This window comes from Pantherophis guttatus, chromosome 7 (assembly GCF_059756535.1).
Source record: "Pantherophis guttatus breed Tessera chromosome 7, ASM5975653v1, whole genome shotgun sequence".
In the NCBI taxonomy this organism is placed as follows: domain Eukaryota; kingdom Metazoa; phylum Chordata; class Lepidosauria; order Squamata; family Colubridae; genus Pantherophis; species Pantherophis guttatus.
The window spans coordinates 15,240,819-15,256,187 of NC_142069.1; the positions used below are offsets into that span (position 1 = coordinate 15,240,819).

Genomic DNA, 15,369 nt, shown 5'->3' on the forward strand with positions numbered 1-15,369 from the left:
GCTCATTGTGCCTCCTGGAACCAATTAATGAGGAATACCAAGATATCACTGTACTCTTAGTTTGGATGGTTGCTTAGAATAGCTACAGCTAATACTATACGTCATAAATATATTTCCAGTTATGTTTAAACTTCAATAGGGCTACATGGTCCAATTGTATAATATTACAAATATTTAAATATGAATATTCTAAAAGGTCAGCCTCACATTTCAGGGCACCATTCATTTCATATATTGACCAAAGATATTCTACTTGTTTTAAAAAGATGTATTTGACTAATGACCTCAAGTTTTTGTTTTTATCCAACATATATGAACTGAGCTTTTATGATTAAAAAATTATGTGCTGTAGCTCATATCTGATTGTCTCGGCTCAGATGCAGCAATGTCACATACATCGATGTTCTTCAGCGTTCAAAGGAAAGAAAAAAAAATATTCCAGGATAGTCTTGTTCCGTCACACATATCAATTTTAATCCAAAGTGGTACAGTCCTAGCCGAACAAACATCACATGTTTGCTCTATTTGGATTACGGGAGTGTGTCTTAAGTGATCCTCCAAACAGAAATCTATTTTCTCTTCCACCCCATTGTCTCTTTTTAAAATTGGTACAACAATTTATTGTAGCCCTATGTGAAGAGAATGATGATGAAGATGAAGTGGGTACCGAGCCTGCAGAAGCAATTGAAGATGGAGACACTGGGGCAGAGTTGGATGATGGTAGGAGTCTGAGGGCATCTTCACGCAGTATGTTGTTGGTTGATGTAATGGAGCGTGTGGATGACCTTGGGGGTGAGGGGGAAGAGATGCTCCCTAGAACAGGGGTCACCAACCTTTCGGACCTCAGGGACCACTAGATTCATAATTTTAAATTCCATGGACCACTAATATGATCTGCCTAAAGACCAGCTGGGTGGGTGTGGCTAGGTCATGTGACTGGGTGGGCGTGACCAACTCGATATTGAGGGGAGGGGCGTCTCAACAGCCTCTACTCTCCCCTCCCCTCCCACTCACTTCTTGCCTGCCCGGGCTCCTTAGAGCCCCAACAGGAAGCAGTTGTTGGAGCTAAGCAGCCACCACGAGAAAGAGTTGGCAAAACAGCTCAGTTCAAATTGGATCTGACTGAGAAGGAGGCTCAGCAGAAGCACCTCACTGAGGACTACGAGCATAGGCTTTCCAAGCAGAGGGAACACTTGCAGTAGTGCAAAGCCAGGTACCGGTGACTGGAGGCTCAGTGGGCTGAGATGGTCAGCCAGTTCCAGGCCATGATGCAGTCCCACTGGAACAAGGCCTTTTGGCTCTTCGCCACCAGCAGCACTTCCCTCCAGCCTTCGCCCAAAGCCCCACACCAGGAGGTTGGAATTTCTGCCCCCCCCTCCGACCCGCACAAAAAGTCTGCAAAGGGGGACTCTCTGCAGCAACACAAATGTTAATTGAACGTATCCAGCCCAGGGGCCATAGTTTGAGGTCCCCTGATTTAGTGAAATGCAAATAATTTTTCTGTGAACTACCAAAATTTTCTCATGGACCACCAATTGGTGACCACTGCCCTAGAAAACAATCGGATAAGAGAGGGAGGAGCCCCCAGTGGCTTAACAGTCAGAGAAAGTAATTTAGGAAAGACTGCCCTCATTGATTAGATGGTTAAAAGTAGCGATGGAAAATTTGTAGCTTCAGACTTGCCAGATTCTATTAATATGCCCTTACTATAAAGTGGGGACATTTACCTTTTACTATACTTTTACCTCACCACATGGGGATGCGGTGGCTCATTGGCTAAGACGCTGAGCTTGTCGATCAGAAAGGTCGGCAGTTCGGCGGTTTAAATCCCTAGCGCCACTTAACTGAGTGAGTTCCCATTATTTGTCCCAGGTTCTGTCAACCTAGCAGTTCGAAAGTATGTAAAAAATGCAAGTAGAAAAATAGGGACTACTTTGGTGGGAAGGTAACAGCGCTCCGTGCACCCTTGGCGTTTAGTCATGCCAGCCACATGACCATGGAGACGTCTTTGGACAGTGCTGGCTCTTTGGCTTTGAAACGGAGATGAGCACTGCCCCCTAGAATCGGGAACGACTAGCACATATGTGCGAGGGGAACCTTTACCTTTTACTATAAGGTAGAATGAGCTCGTCTTGTTTCCTGTCCTGTTTACCTGTGAGAGCTGGCAGTTAATACTGCAGAAATGCAAAACAATTGTGTGCAAATTTGACAACCCCAAACAAAAGAGCTCAGTTGATACAGTAATTTAAGTAGTGGTTTAATGGTGTGAGACTTGGAGTGGTAGAGAAGGATTTCAAGATAAATATACATGTCATTTTTAAATCACATGTGGAACAGCCACGTTAAATAAAAATGTAGTAAAGGGCTTCAGAAACACAGAGAGAAAACCTATTTTTTACTCTAAAATTGTGACTTAGAACTAACAAAACTAGGTAATTTAGCATACACATAATTTACTCTGAGCAGCAAGTACGAAAAGGGAGGGAGGGAGGGAGGAAGAAAAGAGGGAAGGAAGGAGGGAAGGAAGGAAGGAAGGAAGGAAGGAAGGAAGGAAGGAAGGAAAATAAAGAGACAGAAAGGGAAAGAAAGAGAGACAGAAAGAAAGAAAAAAAGAAAAAAGGAAAGGGAGGGAGGGAGCAGAAGCCTACATAGTTTCACCATTCCCTTCCCTTGTTATGAAGTTACTATAAACATGTATAAAATTTGAATCTTAATTCTTTTTTGTTTTCCAATTCCTAATATATTGATGGGGGTTTAGATGACATCCCTTCTGATGCAGAGGCAGAGTGTCGCATACATCAAGAAGAAAAAGAAGAAGAAGAAGAAAAAGAAGGAGAAGAACTGAAAGTCTCTGAACTCAGGGAAACAGAAACAGTCACCCCTTTCATTATGACGGAAGGTACTAAGCATTTCAGCACACTGGATTGGCTAAGAACCTGTAGGCCAAATTATGCAATTTTTCCTGTTTTTTAATTTAGAACAAATCAAAGAACGATTTCCATTAACAGTGTTTTCAAATAAATCTGTTATCCCTTGCCAGCACACATTTGCCACTCAGGAAATTCTTGCAATTACCATAAAGGTGTCATCATGGAAGATGTCATTTCAAACTATTTCTGCCTCATAATATTGCCTCTTGCATTTTTAGCCTGACAGTCGTAGTAATATCAGGAGCAGTCAGTCAGTCAGTCAGTCAGTCAGTCAGTCAGTCTGTCTGTCTGTCTGTCTATCATCTATCTAAAGTTTATATGGCTGCCCATCCCACAGAAAGTGACTGGGTGGCATACAATAATCCAGTAAAAACAGTAAATAAATAAGACAAAAATTAGTTAAAACCATTGGATAATAATGATTTAAAGGAATTTAAAATTATAAAGGCAGAACTAAAACTGGAAAAGAGAACAGAAGGATGTCAATAATAAGGAAGCCACCTTCTGAGTTCAGCATTCCAAAGGCCTGTTGGCATGATCAGATTTTGAGGGAACTTTGGAAGCTCAAGAATGATCAAGACAACCTTATCTTGTATCTTGATGCTTATGAACTGCATGTAGTAATCAAATACTGAGCCTTTGACTCTTGGCAGCTGGTTCTGTTTGAGTATTCAGGCCTTATGAATAGGAGTAAAGTAAAATATAGAACTGGGTCATTCTGCCATTGTGCTTCAGAAGCACAATGGCAGAATGCCAATGGGGGCCCACAAGATAGTAGACTCAACAAACTAATATTGGATCCTTCATGATTAAACATATTGTTTTCAAACTAAATAGCAATTCACACTATTGTCCCAAAGGTGCTTTTTCAAAAGACAACTGGACTTTGTTTTTCCTTGAAGATGTTTTGCTTTTTGGATGAAAAACGAAACATCGTCAAGGAAAAACAAAGTCCACTTGTCTTTTGAAAAAGCACCTTTGGGACAACCATGACCTGGATGACTGAGACTCTCCATAGAAATTCACACTGCTATTACTACCATTTTTGCAAACAGTTCAGCATGTAAAGCCTTCTTCCTTGGCAATAAGATCTGAAATGTAGAGGGACTTCCTTCTGAGTAATGTGCATAATAATCATAATAATATGCATAAGAAGAAATTGCGCCAACTATAATGCCAAGGAGTATTGAAGGGAGAGACAGTCAAATTTGGATCACGTAGCAAATTGATTTATCTAGAAAGGAGCATGAAAGGAGGCACTTAACTCCATGTACTTTATTTGGTTTTAAAATGGTCATAGCTCTGTTTTTTGGTTCTTCAGGTACCTGTAATCCTTGTCTTCCAGTCCAGTCACCATGTGAAAGGACTGGTTCTATTTCTCCAATTTGTAACCATAAGGAAGAAGAAAAAGAGGTAAGAAATTGTCTTCATCCATAAACCTAAACCATGATGTTTAATTGTACAGGTCATAATAATCTTATTTATATACAATTAAGATACAATTATTAAATTCACGTGGTTAGTCTAAAACAAACTGTATTATAGGTGAAGAAGAAATGGTGATAACTACAGTGACTTTCTTTCACACAATTAATACTGTGGTTCAGTCAAATCAAGATTTGTTAAAAGAGTTCTTTAATTTTCTGGGCTGAATGGGAAACTAATATTTCTCATTGTAGAGATATAATCTGCCTCCCAGGGATGGGACATTTTAAGATTTAAGGACAACATTGCAATGTCTGCTTCTTGGGAGCCAATGCCGGAAGTCTCAGCTTGGAGCATTTTTATAATTTTACCCAGCTAAGGAAAAAGAGCATAAGGCAATAAGACAATAGGTAGACAGTGGCTGATATTGCTTCCAGCTGAGCGGCCATAATTTCAAATTCAAGTTCAAATTACACCAGAAACTAGTAATAGTATCTGCCAAATGTAAATAATGTGCCTCAGTTGTTTTCAATACTAGTTCTATTCCTACAAACTTGCATTCTTGTTTCTGTATTTTGATTGTCTGAACAGGTGTAGAATTCTCTGGAACAATACTTTTGATATTGTAACCACATATGCTATTATGTTGATTGAAAATTTGTTGGGAGTCCATCAGTAAGATGGCCATTAACAGTAGGAATAGCTGGAAAATAGTTTGGCCAACTGCTATTTATCTTCCATGTAATGTACACTAATTGGGGCAATTTTGAATAATAGTGTTGACTTCAAGTGTAGCAAGAAGTAGCTTTAGTGCACCCTGGATTATCTCCCCAGAATCCAGTAGTAATATGCTGTGGTTCTGCAACAAAATTGTAGGCACTGTTCTTTCGATGTATTGATGAGGAAATATTATCAGAAAGTAGGAATAGGAAGCCATTATTCTAGAACAGGGGTCTCCAAACATGACAACTTTAAGACTTGTGGACTTCAACTCCCAGAATTCTTCACCAAGCCAGGAATTCTGGGAGTTGAAGTCCGTAAGTCCTAAAGTTGCCACGTTTGGAGACCCTTGTTTTAGAACTTAGTGAAAGATATTTTAGGCCACTAACTATGCTCTGATTTTATCATGTTTGTAGGAATCTCTTATACCGATATCATACAGAGAAAAGTCTTCGGATATCCATTTTTTCTCTGAGCCTTTCCTCCCGGAAAAAGAAGAAGAAAAGATCCTTGATGATCAAAAAGCCCAAAGTCCACCAGCATCAATTTCACCAATACGGTCACAGCCAGTTGCACTGCCTGAAGCCATTACACCAATATCACCTGTAAAATCACCGTCAACAGTACCCGTAGAATCAATTTCTCCACCTCTTGCCCACCTGCCTATTTGTTCACAGCCTTTACCCACCACTGAAGCCTCCATTACACCTCCAGCAGAGCCACCGGTGTGTTTTCAGCCAATCCCAGCTTTTACTTCTACTCCTTTGGCCAAACTTGCTCTAAAAAGTAAAGATGGGCAGATGGAAAAACTAGAAAGTCCCACCACAACAGAAGAGATTTTGAAAAGGAATAATCTTGTGGAGGAATTCTGGATGAAGAGTGCTGAAATCCGTAGGAGTTTAGGCCTCACTCCTGTCAACAGAAGCAGGGGATCAGACCCAAACTTTACCTACTCACCCCTAGAATCTGTTCCTCTTAAACTATTTAATTCTGATGTGGGGTCAGAAGAAAAGGGAATCCATCCTGTCAAACCATCAAAGGTAATCATGCCAAAGTTGGATAAGGAACAATTTTCTTTGCTGACACCAACCTCCCAATCAGAGAAAGAGTTGAAAAACTCAAAGGATGTGAAAAGAGATCTCTCCAGCAGTTCTGGACTGGGACTTCAGGGTAGTTCATCCAACATGAGGACACTGGCCAGCCAAAGTTTCAACACATCGGATTCCACCATGCTCACCCCTCCGTCTAGCCCTCCTCCACCACCACCTCAAAACGAAGAACCAGCAACGTTGCGAAGAAAAAGGCACCAGGCGATTTGGCAGAATGAAGCAGAGTCCATACAGACACCTCAGATGGCACCAGCCAATGAAAGGATCCGACCCACCAGAAGTTCCTCTCACCCACCCAGAGAGGAGGTAAGGAAGTCATTTGTTGAGAGTGTGGATGAAATACCATTTGCTGATGACGTAGAGGACACTTACGATGACAAAACAGAGGATACCAGCCTTAATGACAAATACTACACTCCACCTAGCAAGCCAAGGCCTGAGAAGCCTCTCCAACTGCATGTGGTTAAGGAAAGTGATAGGTCATCGTCCACTGAAGGAGGAAAGAGAGGCCTTCCTCAGGTCTCTGCTGAAGCTAAGGAGTTAGCTGAGGAAAGGATGAGGGCCAGGGAGAAGTCTATCAAAAGCCAGGCCTTACGGGATGCTATGGCTAAGCAGCTCAGCAGGATGAAAGATCTGGAGATGACCAGCAGTGCTCTTGCTGCAAAATCGCGCAAAGCATCTACAGCACCCTCAAAGACCAAAGAATTTACTTTAGACACCTCAAGGCATCCGACTGGCAAAATCAGTGAAGGCCCTACTCTGAAGCATGAAGCTAGTAGTGAGAGGTTCTTTCCCCCATTAACGGACATTAGTGGTCACGATGGGTCTATCACATCATCAGAAGGCTCCAGCGGGAAGAATAAAAAAAGGAGTTCTCTCTTCTCTCCCCGGAAGAACAAAAAAGAGAAGAAGTCAAAGAATGAAAACAAGCAATCTGACAAATCCAGCAGCGCCGCTGAGGAATCCACAAAGCCCAAATCCCTTTGGAAGTCGGTTTTCTCCGGTTACAAGAAAGACAAGAAGAAAAAGGCAGATGACAAATCTTGCCCTAGCACACCTTCCAGTGGGGCCACAGTGGATTCTGGGAAGCATAAGGCATCTCCATTGGTTAGAGCAGCAGGTATAATATAAGTGCCTATATATTATAATGATTTCACCCTAGCCAGAAACTCTTCCAGGCATTGTGCACATCCATCAGATTTGCTCCAGCATGTTGGTTTGCTGTAACCCTTCATATATTTAGTGGTAGCTGAAAAGGAAGAATAAGTATGAGATGTCAGAATAACAACATACAGTCCTTTTTAAAAGGCATCGGGTATCTTTAGATTTCTGCCAGATATTGGGGAGTTCTGTATCTCACCGTAGCTAGATTAGACTGAAGGACAGTGATTCACCCAGTGTCACCAGTGATCTGATGGAAAGTTGAACATTGTCTGCTTAATTCTTGTCTGGTAATTTTGTCTTCTCGTATCTATGCATGTACTTATTTATTGCATTTCTCCCAGTCTGTAAGACACATAACTCTAGTCCAGAAAAAACAACGGTCATTTAAAATATATATATAACATCACAGAAGGGTTCCACCACCCATTCTAACCCAACACCTGGAGAATGGGTCAGTTTAGGGCAGGGGTCCTCAAACTTTTTAAATAGGGGGCCAATTCATGGTCCCTCAGACTGTTGTGGGGGGCAGACTGGCTGGGTGGGAATGGCTAGGTGGTCATGTGACTGGGTGGGCGTGGCCAATTTAGCAGTCCATTAAACTACACACAAATTAAACTTTAATTTGTTATGTTCCTGGGGCTCGAAAGCAGATTAGTGAAGGGATATGGCTGCCTTGGTGTGTGTGTGTGTGTGTGTGTGTGTGTCTTTCTCTCCCTCCCTCTCTCTCTCTGGAGGCCGGGGAGGTCAAAAACGGGCCCGTTTTTGGCCTCGGCCTCCAGAACCACTCTGTCACCCAAAAATGGCCTTAGTTTTGGCCTCCTGAGGCCTCTGATGTCCCATTTTTGGCCTCCTTGCCCACCAGCGGGTGGAGGCCGCTGGGTAGGTGGGGCGATGTGGGCAATGTGGGCAGGGCAGCCTCGTGATCCCATGTGGGCCAGATTACTGGCTTTGTCGGGCTGTATCCGGCCCACGGGCCATAGTTTGAGGACCCCTGGTTTAGGGCCTGATTGGGGAGAATGAATATGCTCCTTGAGCTTTGCCATTTGACACATTTCTTTATTGTCTCAGATTTGCAACTGCGCCAACACTTAAGCTTCTCCGAGGATTCTGATCTTTCTAATGAAGATGTCTTAGAACGTTCCTCACAGAGATCTAAACGAGAGGTAAGTTGATACTGCTGTGATCATTTGAAGCCAAGATATGTCACAAAAGCTTCACAAAGACCGTGAAGCTTTTGTGGGTCATTTTAATATTTCCCTGTGATTTTGGATCTCTGGATCCAATAAGAATGAGAAAAATTAATTAGACCAAACTTCATAAATTATATCTAAAAGGTTTGTTTTGAAACTAAGTAGTCCTCAGATTAGAACTATAATTGCAACTAGGATGTCTATTACTAAACAAGGCAGTTAAGTGGGTCAGAGCCAGTTTTACAATGCTTTTTGGCACAATTGTTAAGCAAATCATGAAAGTTGTTAAATGAATCATGTGATCATTAAGTGAACATGACTCCCCTCACTGATTTCACTTTTTGGAAGCCAGCTTGGAAAGTCAGAAATTGTGATCAGATGACCCCGAGATGCTTCAACCGTCATAAATATATGCCAATTGCCAATTGGCCAAATCCTGATCATGTGACTGTGGAGAGGCTGTAGTGTTTGTAACTGCCAGAACTAGTTGTAAGTTACTCTTTTCTGTGCTGTTGTAACTTCAGTCACTAAACAAATGGTTATAAAGCAAAGACTATATGTAATCTCAGATTCTTGTGCAGTCCTGAATTCTAGGTAAGCTTAGGTAGCTAGCTACTCCAAAAGTTATTTTAATAGAAGGGGAAAAGATGTTTAATTACATTGCCAAAAAAGCAATGTATAAAAAGAATTCTTTTTCTAAATTATGTAATAACCATAGGAATTGGCCAGGGTTTTTTTCCCCCAAATAATCATATATACACTCAATTTTTTAGCAAAGTTTGGCAATGGCAAATTATATCTATACTGTTGCTTAGTAAAACTTAGTGGAAATGTTCCTATAGTCACTAATAATCAACTTTGAATTGAGAAAGAAGTAACTAACCTGTTTGGTAATTGTACAAGATTATTATCCTGCAAACTTCTTGATTGAAATAGCAATTGGGTTTATTTGCAAACTGAGCTATTTGCAAATTGTTCTTTTTGCTACTCAAACCTACTTGTGACTGAGCTTGGTAACAGACTTGCTTTTACCCAGGATAGCTTAAGGCAATTCTGGTGGGGTGGAGGATAGTGAAGATAAAATCGCTGGTTCGAAGTTCAACCTCTTTTATGTTCAGTGCCTACATTTTTCTCCTGGATTAACTTCTCTGTAACAATTCTTTTTGAATTGCTCTTTTTATTTGATTTTTTTAAAATTTATCACTTTTATGTTTGCCTTTTAGCTTTCCATTGCAGGTTCTACATTACATATGGGAATTTTTTTAAAAAGATATACTTGTGATACTGAAAAGGGATAAAGATTGTAGTTTCCTATGAGTTCCAATGTAATCAATCATCTTGAAATCTAAACCTTGCTACTTAAGGCAGGTTGGGCCTAAATGTAACAGAGAGAACAATTTCCCCCTTTAAAAAACCCCAGTCAAAGTGAATATTGTGTTTTTCCTGCCTAGTTTGCATAACATAGAGATATTCCAGATGTCATAATCCCTAAAGAGCAATGGTGCTAGGAATTACAGTATTAAGATTTAAATTGAAAGTGGGAGCTAGGAAATCTTTTTTTGCTAGCAATAAATGTTCCATAGATTAGCTAATCCACTCTAAGTGTTTTAATAAGAGTACATTTACAGGCATTTCTTAGAGTAGTTAAAGGATCAGACTGACAATAGCAACAGATGGTTTAACTCCTACTTTAAACATAATTGTCGAAGAGCTTTTGTTGTACCCCTCTCCTTGTGGGATATTTTTCATAACAGTGGCAAAGTGGGATGGGATATTTTAACTTTAACAATGTGGACTAGATGAGCTGATAATGTAGTTTTACAGGACTGTCCTTGAATTATAGGGTGTGTGATTTGGAAGGAAACTTGAAAAATCACGTAATCCCTTACTCTGGTCACTGAAGATTAAAAAGCAAGAGCCAGAAGATTACATAAACCTTGCACAGAGCCTTGGTCTAAGGCAGACTGAGTGTGTTTATATCTTAGTACAGGGTTGGGCAACAACTATAGCCTCTTTACAGCCTGTGGATTTCAACTCCCAGAATTCCTGAGCCAGCCACAGATAAATGGGCTATAATTGCCCATCTTTGTCTTAGTGGAAGACCCCCACTTGTTTTCCAAGTGATGAAGAAACAAAATAAACAGAGAAACTGGTACAGGTATCCTTCACAGTGTAAAATCACAACAACAATATTCCTTAGAAAGGAAACATACTAGTTATGACCAGGTGCAGAACAGTACAAATATTAAAATCCAATTCTTAAGAATACTACATAAGAGATATAGAGAATGACAAAGACAATATTATACAAAGACAAATATGAACCTGGTTATAAAATCAGTTCAGTCTAAATTTTTATTCCAACTCTCAAGTTTCTAGAGAACATTGTCACGCCAGGGAAACAAAGCACAGTCAGTGTGATTTTCCAAACAGTAAAAGTTACTCGTGCATAGCTTCTAGACCAGTGGGTCTCAACCTTCCTAATGCCGCGACCCTTTAATACAGTTCTGCATGTTGTGGTGACCCCCAACCATAAAATTATTCCTAAAACCATTGAAAATATGTGTTTTCCTATGGTCTTAAGCAACCCCTGTGAAAGAGTCGTTCGACCCCCAAAGGGGTCCCGACCCACAGGTTGAGAACCACTGTTCTAGACCAAGGCTCAGCTGCCTGTTTTGTAGTGACTAAAATGACATTACTGCCTAGCATTGGGAAGACGGGGGATCTGATGTATAATGTTGAAAGCATCTGCTAAATAAATATATAATTTCTTGTAGCTTGTATTCCTGAATCAGTTATCGTCATATATGTATATGCTGCTGTCATGAAACATTTAAATCATGTAGTTGCAGATTGCTCAAAAATATGTTGCCTTTTCCTAAATGCAGAAATTTTATTTAAAACTCACCCAACCTTTCTCACTTCCCTGTTCATGTTTTTGTGCTTAGTTTCAGAAAAAGTGAATGTGTTGCCAAAAGTATTGAAGGGCAGGCATTCAGAATAAGAAATAATTCTGTGTTTTGTGCAGTCCTGTCAGTGTTTTGGCATACTTACTTACCCAAATAAAGTGTTAGATCCAAAATTCAATATCCCAAGACCTTAAAATCTAACACTGGGATTTAGGAAGTGATTGCCTTTTGCATATTTGCATAAAATTTGCAAATTTTGAAAATGCAAATGCAACTAATAACTTTGGGACCCCAAAGATTATTTTATTTTATTTTACTTTACTTTATTTCTTGTAAAGCTACTGTATATGCTTCCATTGCGTATTTCCAAATTCTGAAGTATTTGTATTCTGTAGTTTCATGTTATATTTCAAGCAGCATTTTTGTTTATTGTTGTCTTTCTGTATTGAGTGTTATTATGTTGAACTGATCTTGCTCCATTTTGTGTATTTCTTTTATTTTTGCCTTTGCTACTCCTTCCCCTCCCTCCCCATTTTTAAAGTCGATTTACATACCACACGCCTTGGCATTCAAGAGATCATTTGCATCAAAGGTAGTGTCTCCATTCTCATTGACTGGCCATTGTTGCATGCATTCCTGTTATTAACCTACCAGCTTCTTAGCCTATATCTCCTCTGCTCTTTCCTGCCTCCATTTATACTAATACAACCTGAGATTGTGCATGTACGCAGCAATTAACAACATCAACACAACAGATCATCTTCAAGTCCCAAAACATCAAGTCCATTTGAAGTGTATTGAAGACCCAGCTGGGAAAACTGTTGATTTTAATCACAGGTTTTGGAGGCACTCTACAAAGTGCTTACCTTGGTGGGTTGGATATTTGCCCTGTACCTAAAAGAGGGATTGATCTAAATATTACCACATATTACAGATTCTACCTCCATTTTATTCTTACAACAACTCTTCAAAGGTAGGTTAAACAGAGAGGAAAGGATGGGTTCAGAGTCAACCAGGGATCTGTCTTTGGATCTTCATGATCGATCTTAATCTTGTAACCCCGTCACTGTACCATGTTGAGTCTTGATTGATGAGTATCCACTGTGGCCTTGTGTGGGTAAGAAAGACTTTTGAGAGGCATAGATCGTGGCCTATGGGTACATACGAAGCAATTATAGTTGTAGGTTTGAGTCGTGAAGGGGAAAAAATGAAATAAGCAGTCCATCAATTTGTTTATCTTATGCCAATTACATGAGCTATACATTCTCTCCAAATTATTAATTTCACTATGGAACTGATTATCAGACTGATGTAGTAGAAGGCTTAAAGCAGCTTTAAGCTGTAATTGGAGCTTCCCAAATTTTGGTCTTTTCTGTTCCTAATTGGAGAAGACTAATTTAAAGGGACTCGGAAGAGATTTCTTGTTGTATGACATCTTTTCAGTTCTAATGAACTTAGTGGTGACTTTAATGGTATTCCTCCTCTTCCTTCATCTTATCTGTTGAGGGATTCAGCTACAATGATCTAGCGTTCAATTGATTGATTTATTTTTAATGAGGTGAAAATGTGGGAAACGGGAAAACAGCCTTTAGCTGCTTATATAAATGAGGATCTGCTCTCTTAATATAAAAGGAGATACAGTAAATGGTCATAAAGCATATATTACAATTGCCATGGGAATCTTTTTATTAGACACATAGGAATTTTTAAACTCTAAAAGGAATTATACAAGTCACATAACTATCTTGAAAATAAATATGTGCATTAATCACTTAGATGTCATATTTTAGATGCTGGATTTCGTATTTTTAAAAAAAGATGAATCATAGCATTATAGGACAATTTATGTAAATATATATATATATAGCTAAGGTGTAAATGCAGCTACTGCTGGTGTATCTTTTAAGACTATTGTTAATATGATTCCATTATATCTTTATTGACATGAATTTTCTCCTCAAATATTGACCTAATAGGCAAAATGTTTATAATAAAGGAGAATATTTGTAGTTTAGAGTTGAAATGAGGGGTCTTTGGTGCTCCCTGATTTTACCTAGTTTGGGTAATGAAACATCTGCTAGAAAACAACCAAGCTCAGAGAGCACCAAGGACCCCATTTTCTAGCCTACCTTCTCCCAAGTACTTTGGTTGAAGATATGTTGGAAGTTGATTTGTTTTAAATATTATGATGGAGAATTCAGCCCTTTTCCTGTGGTGTGGTTTCCAAGTGAATCACAAAATGCATAATACATCTCCTTATGTTGAGAGTGCAACTTGGGTCATTCAAAGGGTTTTTGAAATGTGAATTGAATTGCAGACTACAGGTAGTCCTCAATTTACAACAGTTTGCTTAGTGACCATTCGAAGTTACAACAGCACTGAAAAAAGTGACTTATGACCATTTTTCACACACTTATGACCGTTGCAGCATGTCCATGGTCACGTGATTTATGTTCGGAAGCTTGACAACTGACTCACATTTATGACTGTTGCAGTGTCCCAGGGTCATGGGATCACCTTTTGCAACCTTCTGATAAGCAATTCACTTAACGACCATGTTACTAATTTAACAACTGCAGTGATTCACTTAACAAATGTGGCAAGAAAAGTTGTAAAATGGGGCAAAATTCACTGAACAAATTTCTCACTTATCAACATAAATTTGGGGCTCAGTTGTGGTTGCATGTTGAGGACTACCTGTAAAGTCTTAGCCACAGCATTGAAAAGGCTCTTGGCCACGCACCATACTTTGCTCAGATATATTTAGCCCAGTTCTTTACATGTTTGCTCAATAGATCCATAAGGAATAATACATAGGATTTTATACGTAGTAAGAACATGAATGAAATCAAGAGCATCTCTCCTGTATGTGACAGGCCATAAGGAGCATTAAGAAGACAGTCATAACTTCAAGCTCTCTGTCAAAATCACTGCTTTGCACCTGGTTCAAGCCTCTTCCTTCCCCTCTTAGAACTCCACCAAAGCTCACCTGCTGCGCCATTAGCTCACATCCACCTGGGAGGACAACTTGCTTGCTGAACAGAAAGCACAGCAAGTGGCACAGTGCTCTAGAAAGTAGAATGCTTCAATCCCAGAATCTAGGGATAAATTTCAGCAAGGGATTAGAATATGTTGCTATTTCTTGTTACTGCAGAAAGCCTACACGGAGGAGGAACTCAACGCCAAACTGACCAGGCGAGTACAGAAAGCCGCTCGTCGTCAAGCCAAACAAGAAGAACTGAAGAGGTTACACAGGGCCCAGGTACAGCTATCCCTTTTTGGGAAAATGCTTTGCATGAATGCGTAAGAAAGAAAACACCTTGGGCCTATATCTCTCTGCATTGTGCATCAGAAAATATACTTCAGATTTATGAAGTCCTTAAAGAAAATATACCTCAGATTTATGAAGTCCTTAAAGAAAATATACCTCAGATTTATGAAGTCCTTAAAGAAAATATACCTCAGATTTATGAAGTCCTTAAAGAAAATATACCTCAGATTTATGAAGTCCTTAAAGAAAATATACCTCAGATTTATGAAATCCTTAAAGAAGATAGTAGTCATTCAAGTACAACTTGAAGTTTTATCTCTGTCTGCTTGCTTTAATGTTGGGCAGTATAGTATATTGGGGGTGCTACTGTAAAAGTCCTACAAAATCTGAGGTTCAAGAAGGGAAAGAATAAATTACTGCATCATCATATATAGCAAAGGTTTTCTTTCCAGCTGTGAATATTGTTCTGTGGCTGCATCTCCAAGTGTCACTGTGGTAAAAGCTAGGGAGGGAGAGATATTCCTTACAGTTACTAGCCATAGATATGCACTTGGCTATGTTGCAGTGGTCCTACAGAATCAACTGGTAGGGTGTGTAGAAATGGGACTGCTAATGGGCACACCTTTCTTTGCAATACTAGAAGGGGAAAAT

At 39.7% G+C, this 15,369-nt stretch overlaps 1 protein-coding gene across 14 annotated transcripts in view; it reads left to right on the forward strand.

Moving 5' to 3' along the window:
* The window catches only part of MICAL3 (microtubule associated monooxygenase, calponin and LIM domain containing 3), a 205,664-nt gene that overhangs the window by 171,253 nt on the left and 19,042 nt on the right, over nt 1–15,369 (forward strand). For all 14 annotated transcript variants that reach the window (XM_087873076.1, XM_087873078.1, XM_087873080.1 and 11 more), the window contains 7 exons: nt 628–720; nt 2,759–2,899; nt 4,252–4,343; nt 5,492–7,304; nt 8,417–8,511; nt 11,989–12,039; nt 14,602–14,709. In XM_087873076.1, the coding sequence (XP_087729202.1) occupies nt 628–720; nt 2,759–2,899; nt 4,252–4,343; nt 5,492–7,304; nt 8,417–8,511; nt 11,989–12,039; nt 14,602–14,709 (2,393 nt within the window). The remainder of the gene's footprint in view (nt 1–627; nt 721–2,758; nt 2,900–4,251; nt 4,344–5,491; nt 7,305–8,416; nt 8,512–11,988; nt 12,040–14,601; nt 14,710–15,369) is intronic.